At 43.9% G+C, this 17,734-nt stretch overlaps 1 protein-coding gene across 1 annotated transcript in view; it reads left to right on the top strand.

Moving 5' to 3' along the window:
* The window catches only part of Pi4ka (phosphatidylinositol 4-kinase alpha), a 121,949-nt gene that overhangs the window by 51,578 nt on the left and 52,637 nt on the right, over positions 1-17,734 (top strand). The window contains exons 8-14 of the mRNA XM_059277046.1: positions 2,233-2,381; positions 5,514-5,579; positions 8,552-8,648; positions 10,051-10,242; positions 10,825-10,925; positions 11,508-11,637; positions 17,230-17,362. Coding sequence (XP_059133029.1) covers positions 2,233-2,381; positions 5,514-5,579; positions 8,552-8,648; positions 10,051-10,242; positions 10,825-10,925; positions 11,508-11,637; positions 17,230-17,362 — 868 coding nt within the window. The remainder of the gene's footprint in view (positions 1-2,232; positions 2,382-5,513; positions 5,580-8,551; positions 8,649-10,050; positions 10,243-10,824; positions 10,926-11,507; positions 11,638-17,229; positions 17,363-17,734) is intronic.

Genomic DNA, 17,734 nt, shown 5'->3' with positions numbered 1-17,734 from the left:
CAGGGCTCAGGAATCAGAGGTAGAAGGACTCTGACTCAAGTCTAGCCTGGACTGCAAAGTGTGCCTTCTCTCAGAACAACAACAACAAATTTTACCAGCATGTATCACCACCCCCAGCTCTGTAAATAATGTGAATCCCAGTTTGGGGTCCTTGGTTCCCGCTGTTCTTGGCTTTTGCCTCCGTCTGACCATCGTACACCAGTTCATTCACAGAGCGAGCCCTTTTCTTTTCTCGTAGGGTGTCTGCCTCCAGGCCACAGCCTCGTTACCTTCCCTCTCTGCTCTTTAAACCACTGTTGTCTCCTCCTCCTTCCTCACTTGTCACCAGGCTCTTACGTTAGCTCTCTAGCTTCTCGGTTCAAGGTTCAAACTCCCCTTCTGTGGCTGGCTGGCGACCCTCCTCAGAGCTAGTAGTGTACCACCAGGGTTGGGGCACTAGATTTTATCTAACCCTCTCGTACTGGGGAACTCAGACAGGTTACCAGGTTCTTCATAGATTGACATTGTCTGCCATGACTTATTTTTGTGGTATTGGGGATTGAGCCTGCGTGCTCTACCACTGAGCTGCTTCTAAGGCCCTTTGTTTATTAAGAGGTGTGGTCTTATAGTACAGACCATGCTGGCCTGGAACTTGCAATTCTTCTGTCTCACCCTCCCAAATAGCTAGAGTGATAAACATAAGCCACCACTCTGGGCTGTCTGTCATTATTTAATATGACAATATTAGACTTACTTATTTTCTAATGATACTTTTCTGATAAAATGTTCTAATAATGATTTTCTTTTTTTTTAAGATTTATTTATTTATTATGTATACGGTGTTCTGTTTGCACATATCCCTGCAAGCCAGAAGAGGGCACCAGATCTCATTACAGATGGTTGTGAGCCACCATGTGGTTGCTGGGAATTGAACTCAGGACCTTTGGAAGAACAAGCAGTGCTCTTAACCTCTGAGCCATCTCTCCAGCCCATAATAATGATTTTCTAGGGGCTGGAGAAATGGCTCAGTGGTTGAAAGCACATACTGTTCTTCCCAAGGACCTGAGTTCAATTCCTAGCACTCACATTAGATTGCTCACAACTGCCTGTAACTCCAGCTCCAGGGGGATCTGACACCTGGGACCTCTGTGGGCATTTGCATTTATGTGCATATACCCCCCCCCACACACACACATACACATAGTTGAAATAATAAAAATAAAGAAAAACAATTACTTTTGATCCATCATTTGCTTTGGGGTCCATATTTATTCTTATGTGACTTTTTCAGAGAGGTGTAAAGTTAACATCTGTCATGGTCACTGTTCTATTGCTGTAAAGAGATACCATGACCAAGCAACTTACACAAGAAAGCATTTAGGGGCTGGAGAGGGGGCTCAGCTGGTAAGAGCACTTGTTGCTCTTGCAGAGAATCTGTGTTCACTTCCCAGCATCCACCTGGTAGCTCACCACCATTTGTAATCCCAGTTTCAGGGGATCCAGCAGACACATATGTGGTGCACATATGTGCATAATTGCAAAACAACCATACACATAAAATAAAACAAATCTTTAAAAAGTTTTAAAAAGAAAAAAAAGGAAAGCATTTGATTGAGGGCTTGCTTACAGTTTCAGAGAGTGAGTTCATGACCATATCATGTCAGGAAGATGGCAACGGGCAGGCAGGCATTACGCTGGAATAGTAGCTGAGAGCTCACATCCTGATCTGAAAAGGTAGAAAGAAAGAGAAACCTCAGTTAAGTTCTCGTCATCCTGATTGGTGGTTCACAACACCTATAACTCCAGCTCTAAGTGGGCAGATGCTCTCTTATGGCCTCCATGGGCTCCCGCGCGCGCGCGCATACACACACACACACACACACTCACAAATCTTTAAAAATAGAAGTACAAGGAGGGCTCTTGGCATCCTGATTCACCCAGATGTGATCAAGCAGCATCAAGCTTTCTGCCCCCATAACTTCCACTGCCACACTTTCCTCACTGCAATGTACCCTCAAAATATGAGCCAGAATAAGCCCTCCCTCCCTTTAAAAAAAAAAAAAAAAAAAGGAGAGCTGTGGGCACACTGCTGTCGTCTCAACACTTGGGCGGCTGAAGCAAGAGAATGTCTGACTCCGAGAAGGCCAGGGTAAAGATACTGTAATATCAGCAGAGACATGTGCAGCTGTGTTGGTTATGGGGATGATCTAGGTTGGTCATGCCTTCTTATTTGACTTTGTTCTCTCCTGGCAGCCTCTTGCCTGCCTGATGGAACTGCTCTGGAGCCCGAGTACTACTTCTCCACCATCAGTTCCAGCTTTTCTGTCTCCCCCCTCTTCAATGGCGTCACCTATAAGGAGTTCAGTATCCCACTGGAAATGCTTCGGGAACTCTTGAACTTGGTAAGCAAGCTCTGGTGGTAAGTAGACCTCGGGGAGAGCAGGCAGCAGAAAGCTGCTGTTGGTTTTTGAGAGCTGTGAGCTCTGGCTGGCTCCCAGTTCCTCTGCCTCTGCCTCCCGAGTGCTGAGTTGGCATGCATCACTGTGCCTGGCTAACACGGTACTGGGGTTGAATCTCAGGCCTCTCTGTCAGTGAGCTATATTCCTAGGCTTAAAACAAAAACAGAAAACACATACTTTTAATTTTGAAACAGGGTTTAGCCGTTTTACCCAGACAGGCCTTGAGCTTCATTAGTTCTTCCCGTTTCAGCCTCCCAAGTAGCTGGGGTTACAGATTTGTGCCACTAGGGCCCATTAGAAGCCTCTAATTTTTATTTGTTTATTTTGGTTTTTCAAGACAGGGTTTCTCTGTGTAGCCCTGGCTGTCTTGGAATTCCCTCTGTAGACCAGGCTGGCCTTGAACTCAGAGATCTGCCTGCCTCTGCCTCCCAAGTGCTGGGATTAAAGACGTGCTCCACCCACCACTGCCTGGCTGTTTGTTTTTAACAGGAAAGCTTAGGATATATGTTGACTATCTCTCATCCAGAATGATTGGTACCAGAAATAGTTAGGATTTGGGGTCATTTATAGATTTTTAATTTTTTCCTATGCATAATGAGATACCCTAGAATGAAACCCAAATCTAAACATGAAATTCATTTGTTCTTTTTTTAGATCTATTTTGTGCATGAGTGCTGTATCTGCATGTATGACTTTATGCCAGAAGAGGGCGCCAGATATCACTATAGATAGTTGTGAGCCACCACGTGGGTGCTGGGAAATGAACTCAGGTCCTCTGGAAGAGCATCCAGTGCTCTTAACCTCTGAGCCATCTCTCCAACCCTCATTTGTTCTTCCTATCTATGCACCTTACACATAGAGAAAGTTATTTTATAGCTTTATTTTATTTGAAACTGTGTTGCTCTGTTGCCCAGGCCAAACTCAAACTTCTGGGCTCAAGAGCTCCAACTATCCTGGCTTCTGAGTGTCTGGGACCACAGGCCTGCCTACTGTGCCTGGCTTATGCAGTGTCTTGAATAATTTTGTCAGATGTGGAATTTTCCACTTGGGGCAACGTTTGAGATTTCAGATTTTTGGCATAGGGTATTCAGCCTGTACCATTATTTCCAGCTACAATCGACATAATAAACTGACAATTACAGAGAGGAGAGTAAAATTCCTCCCCTAAGGGGATGTAAGCAGTGTCGACCCCTCCCCAGGACCCAAGGAGGAACTGAGGCAGAACTCCCCCAGTGAAATTATTGGGTCCCTATAGAGCCTAGGTAGGGGGTTAGGGGCTCCTTACAGTATGGGCACCCCTCCCCCAACTCGCCACACCTGGAAAGCCTTACCCAATGCCAGTGAGGGCTCCCTGCCCTTCTCCCCCTCCCCCGGTCTTTCCCAGTCTCTATGTGCCCTAGGAGAGAAGAGCGCCCTGCTCCAAGCCTGGGTGCCGGTTCACCGTGGACCTCAGCTGGACTCTGCGGGATGATGGTTGCTTTGGCTTTGAACATGTTCACTCAGGACACATTCTGTAGTGCCTGTGTATGTGGGAGAGGCATCCTACATGTCCATTCAGAAGAGATCATTGTCAAGTCTGCCAAGAATATGCAGATCGAGGGCAGGGGCAGGCTCAGTCCAAGCATTCAGACTCCACTAAAAACAGTGCTTTTCCTTTATATTTGATTTACTCAGAAGAGTTGTTGTGTTAATATAAAACCTGAGTTTCTAATTTGAGTTTCTTTGGGTAGCCTCTGAGGTGACGTCACAGAAGGCTTTGGTGCCGTTGTTTACATGCTGAAATAGGTGGATCTTTAGAAGAGTGCAGTGAGTTCAAGGCCAACTGGGGCCATAGAGTGAGAGACCCTGTCTCAAAAACAAAAATAAAGTGGGATGTGGTGCATACCTTTAATCTCAGCACTAGGGAGGTAGATGTAGGAGAATTTCTGTGAGTTTGAGGCCAGCCAGGGCTACATAGTAAAACCCTATCTCCAAGAGAAAACAAAAAATTCAACCCCCCAAAAAAGAGAGAGAGAGAAACTTGGTGATAGTACACAAATGTGGTCCCCAGCTAATGAAGAGGGCGTATGATGTGTGCTCAAGCTTAGCTACAGAGAAGAACCAGTGAGCTACTGTCCCAGGCCACTAGGAGCCATCAGTGTCTAAAGTTCCTGATGTCCAGGAGACGGTTTCATTGTAGGAATCTTCTCATAGCTGTGCTTGGTAACTGAGCAGTTTGAACACCCTGACATCTTGAAAACAAAAATCTAACATTGGCCGCTGGCTGGCGGTGGTGGTGCACATCTTTCGTCCCAGCACCCGGGAGGCAGAGGCAGTCTAATCTCTAAGTTTGAAGCCAGCCTGGTCTACAGAGTGAGATCCAGGACAGGCACCAAAACTACACAGAGAAACCTTGTCTCAAAAAACCACACACACACACACACACACACACACACACAAAGGAAATCTAACATTGGCAACTTTGAGGGAGTTGGTCAGTCACTGCCTTTACTTTTATCGTCATTCATATTCAGGATAAGAAAAGTCTCAAGGGATGCTAGAATAGTAAGGGCGTTTTCTGCATATGGCTTGATCATTGTTCAGTTGATATATTGTTGAGCTACTTTCCATTACATTTGTCACTACAAATTTATTGGGTTCTTTCCATTTTTCTTTTAAATGTTTAAAGTTACTTACTTTATTTTATGCATGTAAATGTTTTGCCTGCATATATATGTGCATCATGTGCATGTATAGTGCCCGTGGAAGTCAAAAGATGACATCAGATCCTCTCAAACTAGAGTTAGAGTTGTGAGTCCCCATGTGGCTTTGGGAACCAAACCTGGATCCTCTACAAGAACAACAAATGCTCTTAACCACTGAACCAACTCTCCGGTCCCTGGCTTTTTTTCTTTTTAAAAATTTTGAGGATTGACCTCAGCATCTTGGGTATGCTAAGCCTGTTCCTTACTATTGAGCTCCACCTCAGCCGCCTTATGGGTTTTGTCTATCAACGCATTTGTCCTTAGGCAGAAGAAGCTAGCACTCCTGTCTCTCTCTGTAAGCTGCCTCATGTGATTTTTGTCTCTCTAACAGGTGAAGAAGATTGTTGAGGAGCCTGTTCTCAAGTCCTTAGATGCAGTTGTAGCCAGCGTGATGGAAGTACGTACCTTCTGAGGACAGTACCATGAAGTTAGCCTAACGAAGCACAGCTGTTGGTAGGAGGGTTGGCGTGAAGGCTTGCTTGCAGTGAGTGCTCAGCTTATTTCAACCCCAGTCTCAGCACACCTCCCTGCTGCCTGCCTACCCTGGCTCCTCTCAGCACACCACCACATGGTGCCTCTGGCTGATGGTCAGTGTCTCCATTTCACACCTGGAAGGTTAAGGAGGGTTAACTAGTGTGCCCGTGTCACACACTCAGGGAGCTTGCATTCAGACTGGGTCCTTTCCTTGCTCCTTTCTTGCTTCCAGAGCTGCAAGGTGTGCTTACAGGGATATGCAACCCCTGGACTTTAAGTGTATGTGCTGTGTATCTGAGGGACTTTTTAAAATGTATTTGGAGCCAAGGTTTGCTCTGCATTTGCCATCAGCAAACTTTGACGTTAGCATTTGTGGTGCGTGTAGTTTGCCCTTGCTTGGTCCTGACTAAGGGACACATTGTCATAATTCCGAGTTGCAGTCTGGTGCTTTGCTACAGATCTTCACCATTTGCAAGTGGTGTCTTTCCTGTGACTCTCACTATGGGTTGAGTTTGTGGTCTCAGAGGCTTCTCAGTTTCTTTCTGTCTTTTCTTCCCTTTCTTTCTTTCTTTTTTGTTGAGGTTTAATTTTATTTTTTATATGTATAGATGTTTTGCTTACATGTATGTCTGTATAACCATGTTCGTTCAGTGTCCACAGAGACCAAAATTTTAAGCTCCCCTTAAAATTAAAGTTACAGATTGTTGTGAGCTGCCATGTGGTGCTGGGAATTGAACCTGGATCTTCTGGAGTAACAGTCAATGCTCTTAACCACTAAGCCATCTCTCCAGCCCTGGTTTCTTTTTCAGTCTATGGTCATAAATGACTTGAGGGCATACTGGGAAGCTGAGGCCTGAAAACTGGCCTTGGACAGTCTAAAATCTAGACCAGTGGTTTTCATGCAGTGACCCTTTAATACAGTTCCTCATGTTGTGGTGACCCCCAACCATAAAATTATTTCATTGCTACTTCATAACTGTAATTTTGCTACTGTTATAAATTATAATGTAAATATCTGATATGCAAGCCCCAAAGAGGTTGTGACCCACAGGTTGAGAATGACTGATCTAGAAACTTGTTTGTCCTACATACTACCTGTAATGAAGTCAGTATGGGTCCTAAGGAAGAGTTGTGACTTTCTGGAGATCCCCCTTAGGGCTTATCCTTTTTTTTTTTTAATGTGTATGAATGTTTCATCTGCATGTATGTCTGTGTACCACATGCATGCCTGGCGCCCATGGAAGCCAGGAGAAGGCATTGGATCCTCTGGAACTTGAATTACAGACAGTTATGATTTGCCATGAAGGTGCTGGGAATTGGACCCAGATCTTCTAGAAGAGCAGTAAGTGCTCTGAACCATGGGCGCATCTCTTCAGCCCCAAGGGGCTTCAAGGTGGAGTCCTGGGGCCCTTTTCCCTGTGAATGAACCAGGGTGATTTGGGGCAGTTTTGTTTGTTAACAATTTTGGACTTTAGAATAAATATCCACTTGAAGAAGTAGTTTTGTGCCAACAAACACAAAAAAGTTGTAAATGGCTGGGCCGAGTGATGCACATCTTTAATCCCAGCCAGTCTGCTCTACAGAGTGAGTGTCAGGAAAGCCAGGGCTGTACAGTGAGACCGTTTCAACCTGCTCTCCCCCTAAAAAAGAGTTTTAAATGTTGACCTTAGACATAAAACAATAACAAACTGTAGCTTGTAGGCCTAGAAACCCTGGGGTATGTGGCTAGTGAGTGTTGTAGCTGGACTGTTGATTTGTGGCATGGGTGACTGACTGGACTGTTGATGTGTGGCATGGGTGACTGACTGGACTGTTGATGTGTGGCATGGGTGACTGGACTGTTGATGTGTGGCATGGGTGACTGACTGGACTGTTGATGTGGCATGGGTGACTGGACTGTTGATGTGTGGCTGGGTGACTGACTGGACTGTTGATGTGTGGCATGGGTGACTCTGAAAACCCTTAGCTGATCTCAACTCTGAACTCTTTTGATCAGACCTTGAGCTGCTTTTACCTCTGCCCATCTCATTTCTATACCAGAATGTCATGAGGACTGGTAAGGGTGTAGTCATGGTTACAAGCTCCTGTCAGTGCCCTCCTGAATGCTCTGTGACACCCACACCCTCCACATCATTCTGGTGTTCTCCATAGGACTCTTGCCACTGAGCAACCTAACATAGCATGCCCCTCTCCACCCCATGCTTCCTCCATCCTCTCTTAGTTGCTAATATCCAGACACTAAGGACTGTATCTTAACTCACTAGACCTTGTCTTGAGGATTTTTTCCCCCAAGTACTACATTTCATATTAGATTGGTAAAGAATAGTTCAAGCCAGGTGGTAATGGCACATGCCTTTAATCCCAGCACTTGGGAGGTAGAGGCTGTCAGATCTCTGAGTTTGAGGTCAGTATAGTCTACAAAGTGAGTTCCAGGACTACATAGAGAAACCCTATCTGGTGGGGAGGGGATAATTCAAAATTAATTTTAATTATAAAATGTAAGCTAAGTCTGGAAGTGTCCAAGCTATAGTGTCTTCCTTCAGAATGATGGGTAATGTTGGGTTCCCTCTGGTCTGGTGGCCACTTCCATGACCTTCCACCTCCTTTATTTCTATGTCAGACCAAAGACTGTGAAAAGTTAGTGGTTTTGGTGTTGTTTCTGTGGGTCTGTATAACTCCTGCCTGGTAGACAGCAGGCAGGGCGTGGACCTCACATTTACTTTTCCTTGTACTGAAAATGATAAAGATGTCTGCTGTGAGTTACAGTCAGTGGGTACTCAGTTTAGATTGCTAAGACACTAATACAGTATAGTAGCTGCTTGCTGGGCCATCTGCAGGACCAAAGGCAGTTCAGGGAGTCTCTGTCCTGTGGCCATGTGCCTGTTTCCTCTGCAGGCCAATCCCAGTGCTGACCTCTACTACACAACCTTCAGTGATGCCCTCTACCTGACCATGTTCAAAGTGCTTCGAGACACTCTGCACCACATGAAAGGTAAGGGTGTTGGGGTGTGGGTGTGAGTACAGGGTGGGGTCCCAGGCCTTTGTCACAATCTGGTACTTGCTTTCTCTTGGTGCCAACTTAGAAATCACACATAAAAGCAGATGTAGCTTATGGGTGTAGTCCTAGCTGCTTGGAAGGTGGGCTGAGCCCGAGAGTTTGAGACCAGTTGAGACAATATAGCAAGATCCCTCTATCTCCAAAAGTAAAAGATCACATGTGAGCAGCATGATCACATGACTGAACTTTAGTGGAAAAAAGGAAATTTTTTTAAAAATCTGTCCCTGATGCTAATACTGCCAATGATGGCTAAAGAGATGGTTTATTTCCTAATATGTTTTTCTGCACACATTGTATCATTGTCCTGTGCATATAGCTTTACATATCATATTGAGACATTTTAGAAAATAAAAGGTTAGTGTTTCATCCCAATTTCTCATGTGTTTTTCCCATTCTATTTCTTCATAACATTAAATGTTCCTCTTATATATGTTTTGGTGACTACATAGATTTCTAAGATATAGATACACTATAATTTACTTAACTATTCCTAATCTAATTAAGAGGGCCCCTGAGAAACAGTTTTATGTGGACCATAGCATTGAAGGTTTGCGTTCCCTCAGGAGTACATTAGGGATGGCGAACCTGGCCTGACATCCTAGAGTCCTCTTGCCTTGGCTGTCTGTTACTGATCTGACCTCTGCCTATCACAGGAGTTCTGGAATTTTCAGGCCCCAAGGATGAGGATTTGGAAAGTCTCTAATCTTTCAACTGAACTAACTCATTGATAATAAATCCCTTTATTGATATTTCGTATATCCGAGTTCTAGTTTTTGATTGCTTAAAAGACAGTACTATGGGCTTAGAGTATAGCTCAGTGTAGAGCACTTGCCTACAGGAATAAGCACCTGGACTGATCCCCAAAACAGAATCAGAATAACCCAAAGCCAAACAAAAGCCTGGGTCTGACTTCTGTGACCGACAAACTGTATGCTTTTGAAGAGCAGTGACAGACTGTTCATGCTCGGCCCTGTGGGCGCTCTCAGAACCACAGCAGCGCCTCAGAGGCCACCTTTGTTTACTTTTGTAAACTGTATACCACCTTTTGAAGAGCGGTGACAGACTGTTCATGCTCGGCCCTGTGGGCGCTAACCACAGCAGCGCCTCAGAGGCCACCTTTGTTTACTTTTGTAAACTGTATACCACCTTTTGAAGGGCGGTGATAGACTGTCCATGCCCGGCCCTGGGGCGCTAACCACAGCAGCGCCTCAAAGACCACCTTTGTTTTCGTGGAGAGGGAACAGCCTTAGCTGTCGGCACCTGCTGCCTGTCTTGTGGTGTGGCTATTTCCGTCTGTGACTACCCACCCCCCCACCCCAAACTCTCTTTCCCACAGACCTCCCCACCTCCTTTGTGAAAGAGATCCATGATTTTGTGTTGGAGCAGTTCAACATGAGCCAAGGGGAGCTCCAGAAGATTCTACATGACGCAGACAGGGTCCACAGTGAGATGAGCCCCCTCAAACTGCGCTGCCAAGCAAATGCTGCCTGTGTGGACCTCATGGTGTGGGCTGTGAAGGACGAGCAGGGTGAGCCCCAAGCTACCTCCCTGTATCCTGTAAGCTCTGGGCCTACCCAAGGATCCCCTATGTGTTTCCCAAAGTGACTTCTAGAATACTTGGCCCAGACATTTGCTGTCCTGTCCTGCAGTGTGAGGCAGTAGACCTGGGAGGAGGGGAAGCCCACGGCTCCAAGCCTGTGCGTTCTCTCTGCTGTTGTTCTGAAGGTTCTTTAGACTTTGCTCTGAGAGGTGCAGGTTCATAGCTGGAGGGTAAGAGTCTGGTCTAGTAGGTGGGGGAGTCTGAGAAACATTCTTGCAGAGTAGAACACTGTGAGACAAGAGGGGTCCCACCACAGGGAAGATAGTGTAGGCTCACATCAGACTCGCGATGTTGCTCTTAGATTTAATACCTGTAACAGATTCCTGTAGGGTTTACTAAGTCCTGTGATTAATCAGTAAGAACATATTTTCTGGGGTTGGGGATTTAGCTCAGTGGTAGGCCCTGGGTTCGGTCCTCATCTCCAAGGGTGAGAAAAAAGACAAAAAAGGAACATTTTCTGAATGTTGGGCTTTGGTGATCATTTGTATCTGCTTCTGATTTTAAATTAAGGTGCAGAAAACCTTTGCATCAAGCTGTCTGAAAAGCTGCAATCCAAGACATCCAGCAAGGTCATCATTGCCCATTTGCCCTTGCTAATCTGCTGCCTACAGGTCAGTTTCCATAGACTCCCATTCACAGGTGTCCTTACTGGGGCTCAGGCTGAAGCTGATTCTCTAGTGTCAAACAAAAGGCAACAAAGTTGTCCTTTAAAGAGTCTGATTAGAGCCTGTGTGAACTGAGGGCAGGCTGCTCCATATAGGACCATGTATTTCTGCAAGAGCTGCTTGCCTTAAAGAGGGCCTGTGGTCCTCCTTGATGTGACACTGCCTCACATGTGATCAAGGCCAGCAGGTGAGCTGTAGACATAGACCACAGGGCCTCGCAGAGAGATGGTCTGGTTATAACACTCAGTTTTGCTTAGCTAAGGCTCCCCTTGATAGAGACCCCATTGAATGCATACCTACCATGCTTAACAACCTACTCTGTACCTTAATTTGTTTACTTAAAAGAAACAGTCTTAGAAATACATGTGCCTTGATTGGTGAAGAATCAGTACCATTTCCTTTTCTTAACTCGTGAGCAGGCAGTCTCTGGGAACTTTGATTTTGGAAGTTTGGGTCTGATATCAGAAGGCTTAAGGCCTTTTGGATGATCCTTTCCAGACAGCATGATGGACTGATGTTGTGTTGCAGGGTCTGGGCCGCCTGTGTGAAAGGTTCCCAGTGGTGGTACACTCGGTGACACCATCTTTGAGAGACTTTCTGGTGATTCCATCCCCAGTGCTGGTGAAGCTCTATAAGTACCACAGTCAGTACCACACAGGTAATCGTTCTTATAGTTGTTTGCTTTTATTCTTTACTCTTTGCTCTTTGAGGGCCTGCCATCCAGCTCCCAAATAAATGCATGGAGACTTACTTTTACTTATGAATGCCCGGCCATAGCTTGGCTTGTTGCTAGCTACCTTTTCTTTTTTCTTTTTTTTATATTTTATTTACTTATTATGTATACAGTACTCTGTCTGCACATCTGCCTGCAGGCCAGAAGAAGGTACCAGATCTCACTACAGACGGTTGTGAGCCACCATGTGGTTGCAGGGAATTGAACTCAGGAACCCTCGAAGAACAGCCAGTGCCCTTAACTGCTAAGCCATCTCTCCAGCCCAGCTTTTCTTAACTTAAATTATCCCATCTACCGTTTGCCTCTGAGCTTTTACCTTTTCCTATTTCTGTATATCTTTTCTTTCCTTCCTATTCCGTGTCTGGCTGTATGGCTGGGTTGCTGGCCCTTGGCATCCTCCTCTCCTCCTTTTCTCTCACTCCTCAATCTTCTTTCCCCAGATTTATTCTCTCTGCCTGCCAGCCCCACCTATCCTTTCTCCTGTCTAGCTATTGGCCATTCAGCTCTTTATTAGACCAATCATGTGTTTTAGGCAGGCAAAGTAACACAGTTTCACAGAATTAAGCAAATGCAACGTAAAAGAACGCAACACCAGGCAGTGGTGGTGCATGCCTTTAATCCCAGCACTCGGGAGGCAGAGCCAGGCGGATCTCTGTGAGTTCAAGGCCAGCCTGGGCTACAGAGTGAGTTCCAGGAAAGATGCCAAAGCTACACAGAGAAACCCTGTCTCAAAACACCAAAAAACAAAGAATGCAACACATCTTTGCATCATTAAACAAATATTCCACAGCATAAACAAATGTAACACATCTTCAACTAATATTCCACAAGTTCTCATTTTCAGCATTCAGGGCTTCTGGATCCTTGAGAGAGGGGGCTGTGTAATTATTTGAGTTCTGACCGTACTTTTCTGGGCCATTCCTCTCCTCTATATCTTTCCTTCTCTCTTTCTCTACAGATCCCCATTCCCTAGGTTTCAGGCCTTTCTCTGCCTCCCACTGGAGACCTCTTGTAATCTTGGCTTTGGTTTTTGTTTTGTTGTTTGGCATTTTCTCTTGAGGAAGTAAGTGGGAGCCCTCCATGCCTCACAGCTGGGCTAGGAGTCTCATGCACACTGCCTTACATGGTCCCCACTGCCTCATAAGAGGATGCAGGCTCAGAGCAGATCTTCTCATGTAATAGTAATTAGTACAGATTGATTAACTAATTAGTTAGTCCAGCCTTCGTGGATGTGAGGCACTAATGTAGTTAATGTCATGCATAGTTACACTGCTATCTTTTCCCTTCAGATGAAGAAACCCAAACATAGCTGTCAGAAGACTCCCCCAGTCCTTAAAGACACTCAAACAGAAGAAAAACAATCCTTGATTTATAATTGTGATGTTTTCTAGCATTGTAACTTTGTTAAGGAATGGTGTAAACGTTTAGGTTTGTGCTTAGGATCTTCCAAGCTTCCGTCACATGCACCACCACCCAAACACACACACACTTTGACCTGCTGTGTGCACACTGCTTGGAGTCCCCAGAACAGGACTATGCCTCACTGAGCATCAAAGCTGCATTCATGTGGATATTTGCCATTCATTTATTTATTTTGTTGTTGTTGCTGTTTGAGACAGGGTCTCTCTGTATAACCCTGGCTGTCCTGGAACTCACTATCTACCCCAGGCTGGCCTTAGATTTACAGAGATCTGCCTGCCTCTGTCTCTGGAGTGCTAGGATTAAAGATGTGTGCCACCATGCCTGACTTTGTCATTTTTTAAAAAATGGTTCATTAAGAAATTGTTGAGCTTACTTTTTAAGCAAGTTTGTAAACTTTATAAGCCACCTGTCCTTTTGATTTAAATATGTTCCATCACCTTTTCTGTTGGTCTCAGATTCTTGCTTCTAAAATGTTTGGTCTGGTCAGTAAGCTAGGCGTGGTGGTGTAGATTGAAGTTTTCCTGTGTCCCACAGCTGCTTGGTCCCAAATAAACACAGACTTATATTAATTACAAACTGTTTGGTCTATGGCTCAAGATTATTGCAAGCTAGCTACATCTTAAATTACCCCATTTCTATTAATCTATGTATCACCACGTGTCTCGTGGCTTTACCTGTGTTCTATTACAGCATCTCCCCTGACTCCACTCTCTTCTCCCTGTATCTCTGCTTGGATTTCCTGTCTAGCTCTAACCTGTCTAGGCCAGAGCAGCTTCTTTATTAACGAATTGGAGAAACATATATTCACAGTGTACAGAAAGACATCCCACAGCACTTCCCTTTTCTGTCTAATCAAAAAGGATGGTTTTAACTTTAACATAGTAAAATTATGTATAACAAAACAGTTATCAAGCAAGAATTACAGTTACAACATCTAGTCTATTTGTATTTGGTAAAATTAGAGAAAATACTCTATCATTCATTCTATATTTATGAGTCTAAAGTTTCATATCAAATTAACCTTTTATCATAACCAAGGAAAACTGTAATTATAACTATCTAGTCTTCAACTATATCAAAGACCCCAGAAGTATATAATATTGCTTGAGTAAACAGGAAGTGCATTGTAAGCAACATCCATAATTCTAGAAATGACAGAGACATCTGGCTGCCTGGACAGTCATCCAAAGTTCCTCTGTAATGTTGGGGCATCCATCTTCGGCCTACAGGCCTATAGTCTCTGGCAGACTTTTCAGAGAAGCAGGAAATTTGAAGGACTGTTCTGCCTAATGGCAAAGTTTGTCAGTGGCTTTCCTCTGTGTCCTGCAGAATGTCTGGCAGTTTCTTCTGCAAAGCAGGAACCTAAAGGACCATCCTGCCTTGTTTTGGCAAGCTGAGTGGTCATTTTCACATGGGTCCTGGATGTCCAGTTTGTACTGCATACTGTCAAGCAGTCCAGGCAAGAGCAGTTTCTTACCCATATGGCTAGCCTTTTCTGTATTGTAAGCAAACTTTGATGCCCATCATCCTCTTTGAAGTAATTGGTGCTGCCGGGTACAGATATGTCTCACTATCCAGAAAAGTCAAAGTTCTTAAAATATTTTAAATGCCTTATTCTGTAGGTCTTTGAAGTGTTTAAAGATTACTTACCTAATTGAAATATGTCTTTGTATATCTAAAAACTTAACTAACGTGACTATAAGTTTGATTATCATAGATGACTAATTATTAATCTATATTTCTTAATTATACATTATAATTTTAAATGAGCTGCATAAACATAATATCTTAAACAAGAGTAGGAATATATATACAGTATAGCAAAACTGACCTTAAATTTGTATTAATAAACCAAAATCCATACCAATGTAAAGTATTTTGAGATTAACAGTTTTTTGGGTGGTTTTTTTTTTTTGGATTAAAGTGGATTTAATAATCTACCATTTTATCCTATTATTTCTGTATCATATCCCCCTTTCTTTTTTTAGAAAGTGATTGACTATGACCAATAATAATTTGTGACTAACCCTAAACAAAGACAAACATCCATAATTTATTTTTGGGAATGTGGGTGTAGTTTTCTAGACTACTTCTTGCTGATTTGGGGCACTGGCAATCTTATAGGGATCCTGAGAAAAATTAGAATTATTGTCTAGTATTGATTGTAGTAGTCTGTGAAGCTGGATTGTCTTAGCCAGCTGCCTTGAAGCTGTTGTGGATGTTGGATCATCTGGGCCATCGCTCCCATTGGAGACCTCTCGGGGTCTTCCTTGATGGAACCATATTAACCTGGAAGGAATCCACAGCTTCTCGTCTTCTGTGGAAAGAAAAGCAGAACCTCTTTTCCAAAGCAACGTATCCTTAGACCCAAATTTTGAAGTCAAGAGACCTTTAAAATATATATGTAGCAGCCCCTACAATCAAATGCCTCTCTGCAGTTGAAAATCCCTAAGACAACACAATAATATACAGTATCCAGACCCTCTGTATTTTCCATCTTTACCTGGCTTTTTTTTTTGTTCTATTTACTTTTTAAGGACTTTGTCTATCCTTTTTCTTTTCTCTCCCAAGCCTATGTATATATATATATTTTTTAAGATTATTTATTTATTATGTGTACAACATTCTGCTTCTATGTATGCCTGCAGGCCAGAAGAGGGCACCAGATCTCATTACAGATGGCTGTAAGCCACCATGTGGTTGCTGGGAATTGAACTCAGGACCTCTGGAACAGTAGGCAGTGCTCTTAACCTCTGAGCCATCTCTCCAGCCCCCTATGTATATTTTTAAACACACTGTAACCCATTTAGAGGTTTTTTTCCATGTGAATATGTTTTATTGTATATCTTTAATCCTTTTCTGACCAGGAGAGTTTTTAAACTGCTAAGCTGTGTGGCTAGGACCCAAGTGGCAGCCTTGGCTGCTGGCTTCACTCCACTCTGCTTTTCTTTTTTTTGTTGTTTTGTTTTTTGTTGTTGTTGTTTTGTTTTTCAAGACAGGGTTTCTCTGTGTAGTTTTGGTGCCTATCCTGGATCTCACTTTGTAGACCAGGCTGGCCTCAAACTCACAGAGATCCGCCTGGCTCTGCCTCCCAAGTGCTGGGATTAAAGGTGTGCGCCACCACCACCCGGTCCACTCTGCTTTTCAACATGGCACAGGTACCAATGAGTCATGCTTACCTCCCCAATTCTAGGAAGCAATATTAAGTAGCATGCCTGTGTTTTTTAAGGCCGTGGCTGTGCTCCCAAACTGTCATACAGCGGCTGAAAGAAGCCTCTTTGTGTCTCTGCCCATGAGAAACTGGGAGTCCTCCATGTTGTCACAGAAGCCAGCTGTGGCCAGGGGACACATCTCTGTACCATGGCCCATAATGAGACCTGGACTAGTAAGCTGTTCTTGATTCTGTTTTAGAACCATTTTTTTTTTAAGCTCTCAGGTTTTATGTGGAAATTCTTGCCAAAGTCTGGGCGCCGATTGTAACCAGAAGCTTGTCTGTGGCCCACTTGGTCCTGCAGCAGCTTATAAAACAATCACTCAGAGGCTCAATATTAATTAAAACTGTTTTGGTCTATGGCTCAGGCTTATTGCTAGCTAGCTATTACATCTTAAATTAACCCATTTCTATTAATCTGTGTATCTCCACGTGTCTCATGGCTTTACCTGTGTTCTGTTACATCTTGCTCCCCTGGCAGCTCACAGCATCTCCCCCAACTCCGCCTCTCTTCTTGTATCTTTGCTTGGATCTCCCGCCTGGCTATAACCTGTCTTGCCATAGGCCAGAGCAGCTTCTTTATTAACCAATGGTAGCCACACATACTTACAGCATACAGAAAGACATCCCACAGCATGGTGGTGCATGCCTTTAAGGAGGCAAGCATGATCTACATAGTGAGTTCCAAGCAGGCCAGTGATACATGGTGAGATCCTGTGGTCTCAAAAAAAAAAAGAAAGAAAGAAAGAAAAAAGAAAAAAGAAAGAAAGCCAGCAGTGAGATGTGGTTGGATGTTTGGGTGCTTGTTTTCACAAGCTAAAGCTCGAGACAAAGGGGATGGAAGTGAATCTGAGTCAGACACCAGTTTGAATTTTCACTTTTAGTTGCTGGCAATGATATAAAAATCAGCGTCACCAATGAGCATTCTGAGTCAACCCTGAATGTCTTGCCGGGTAAGAAGAACCAGCCATCCATGTATGAGCAGCTCCGGGACATCGCCATTGACAACATCTGCAGGTGGGGGCTCTAGCTGAAGAAGCTTTGGGGGAGGGGACAGCAAGTGGGCAGAGGCTTGATGCAAAGGAGTGAGGTAATCCTTTTCATTTACAGCTTGTTTCTGCATATTGTGTATGTATAAAAAGAGTTGTTGTTGTTTTAAAGCTGCCTTTTCTTTGTCAGAAAAATAGAAATGCTTTGTAATATATTAAAAAAGGATTGATCTATTGGCTCATCTTTCAAAGTAACATGTAATTATATTTTTCCTTTATAATATTCAAATAAGTCAGAGGCTTTTTGCTACAGGTCTCTCTTTGGACTGCCAGCTCCCAAATAACGACACACAGACTTTTTACTAATTATGAAAGCTTGGCCTTAGCTTAGGCTTGTTCC

The sequence above is a fragment of the Peromyscus eremicus genome, chromosome 12 (genome assembly GCF_949786415.1).
Source record: "Peromyscus eremicus chromosome 12, PerEre_H2_v1, whole genome shotgun sequence".
NCBI lineage: Eukaryota > Metazoa > Chordata > Mammalia > Rodentia > Cricetidae > Peromyscus > Peromyscus eremicus.
Note: the sequence above shows the minus strand (reverse complement) of the source record. Positions and strands in the feature narration are given on the sequence as shown.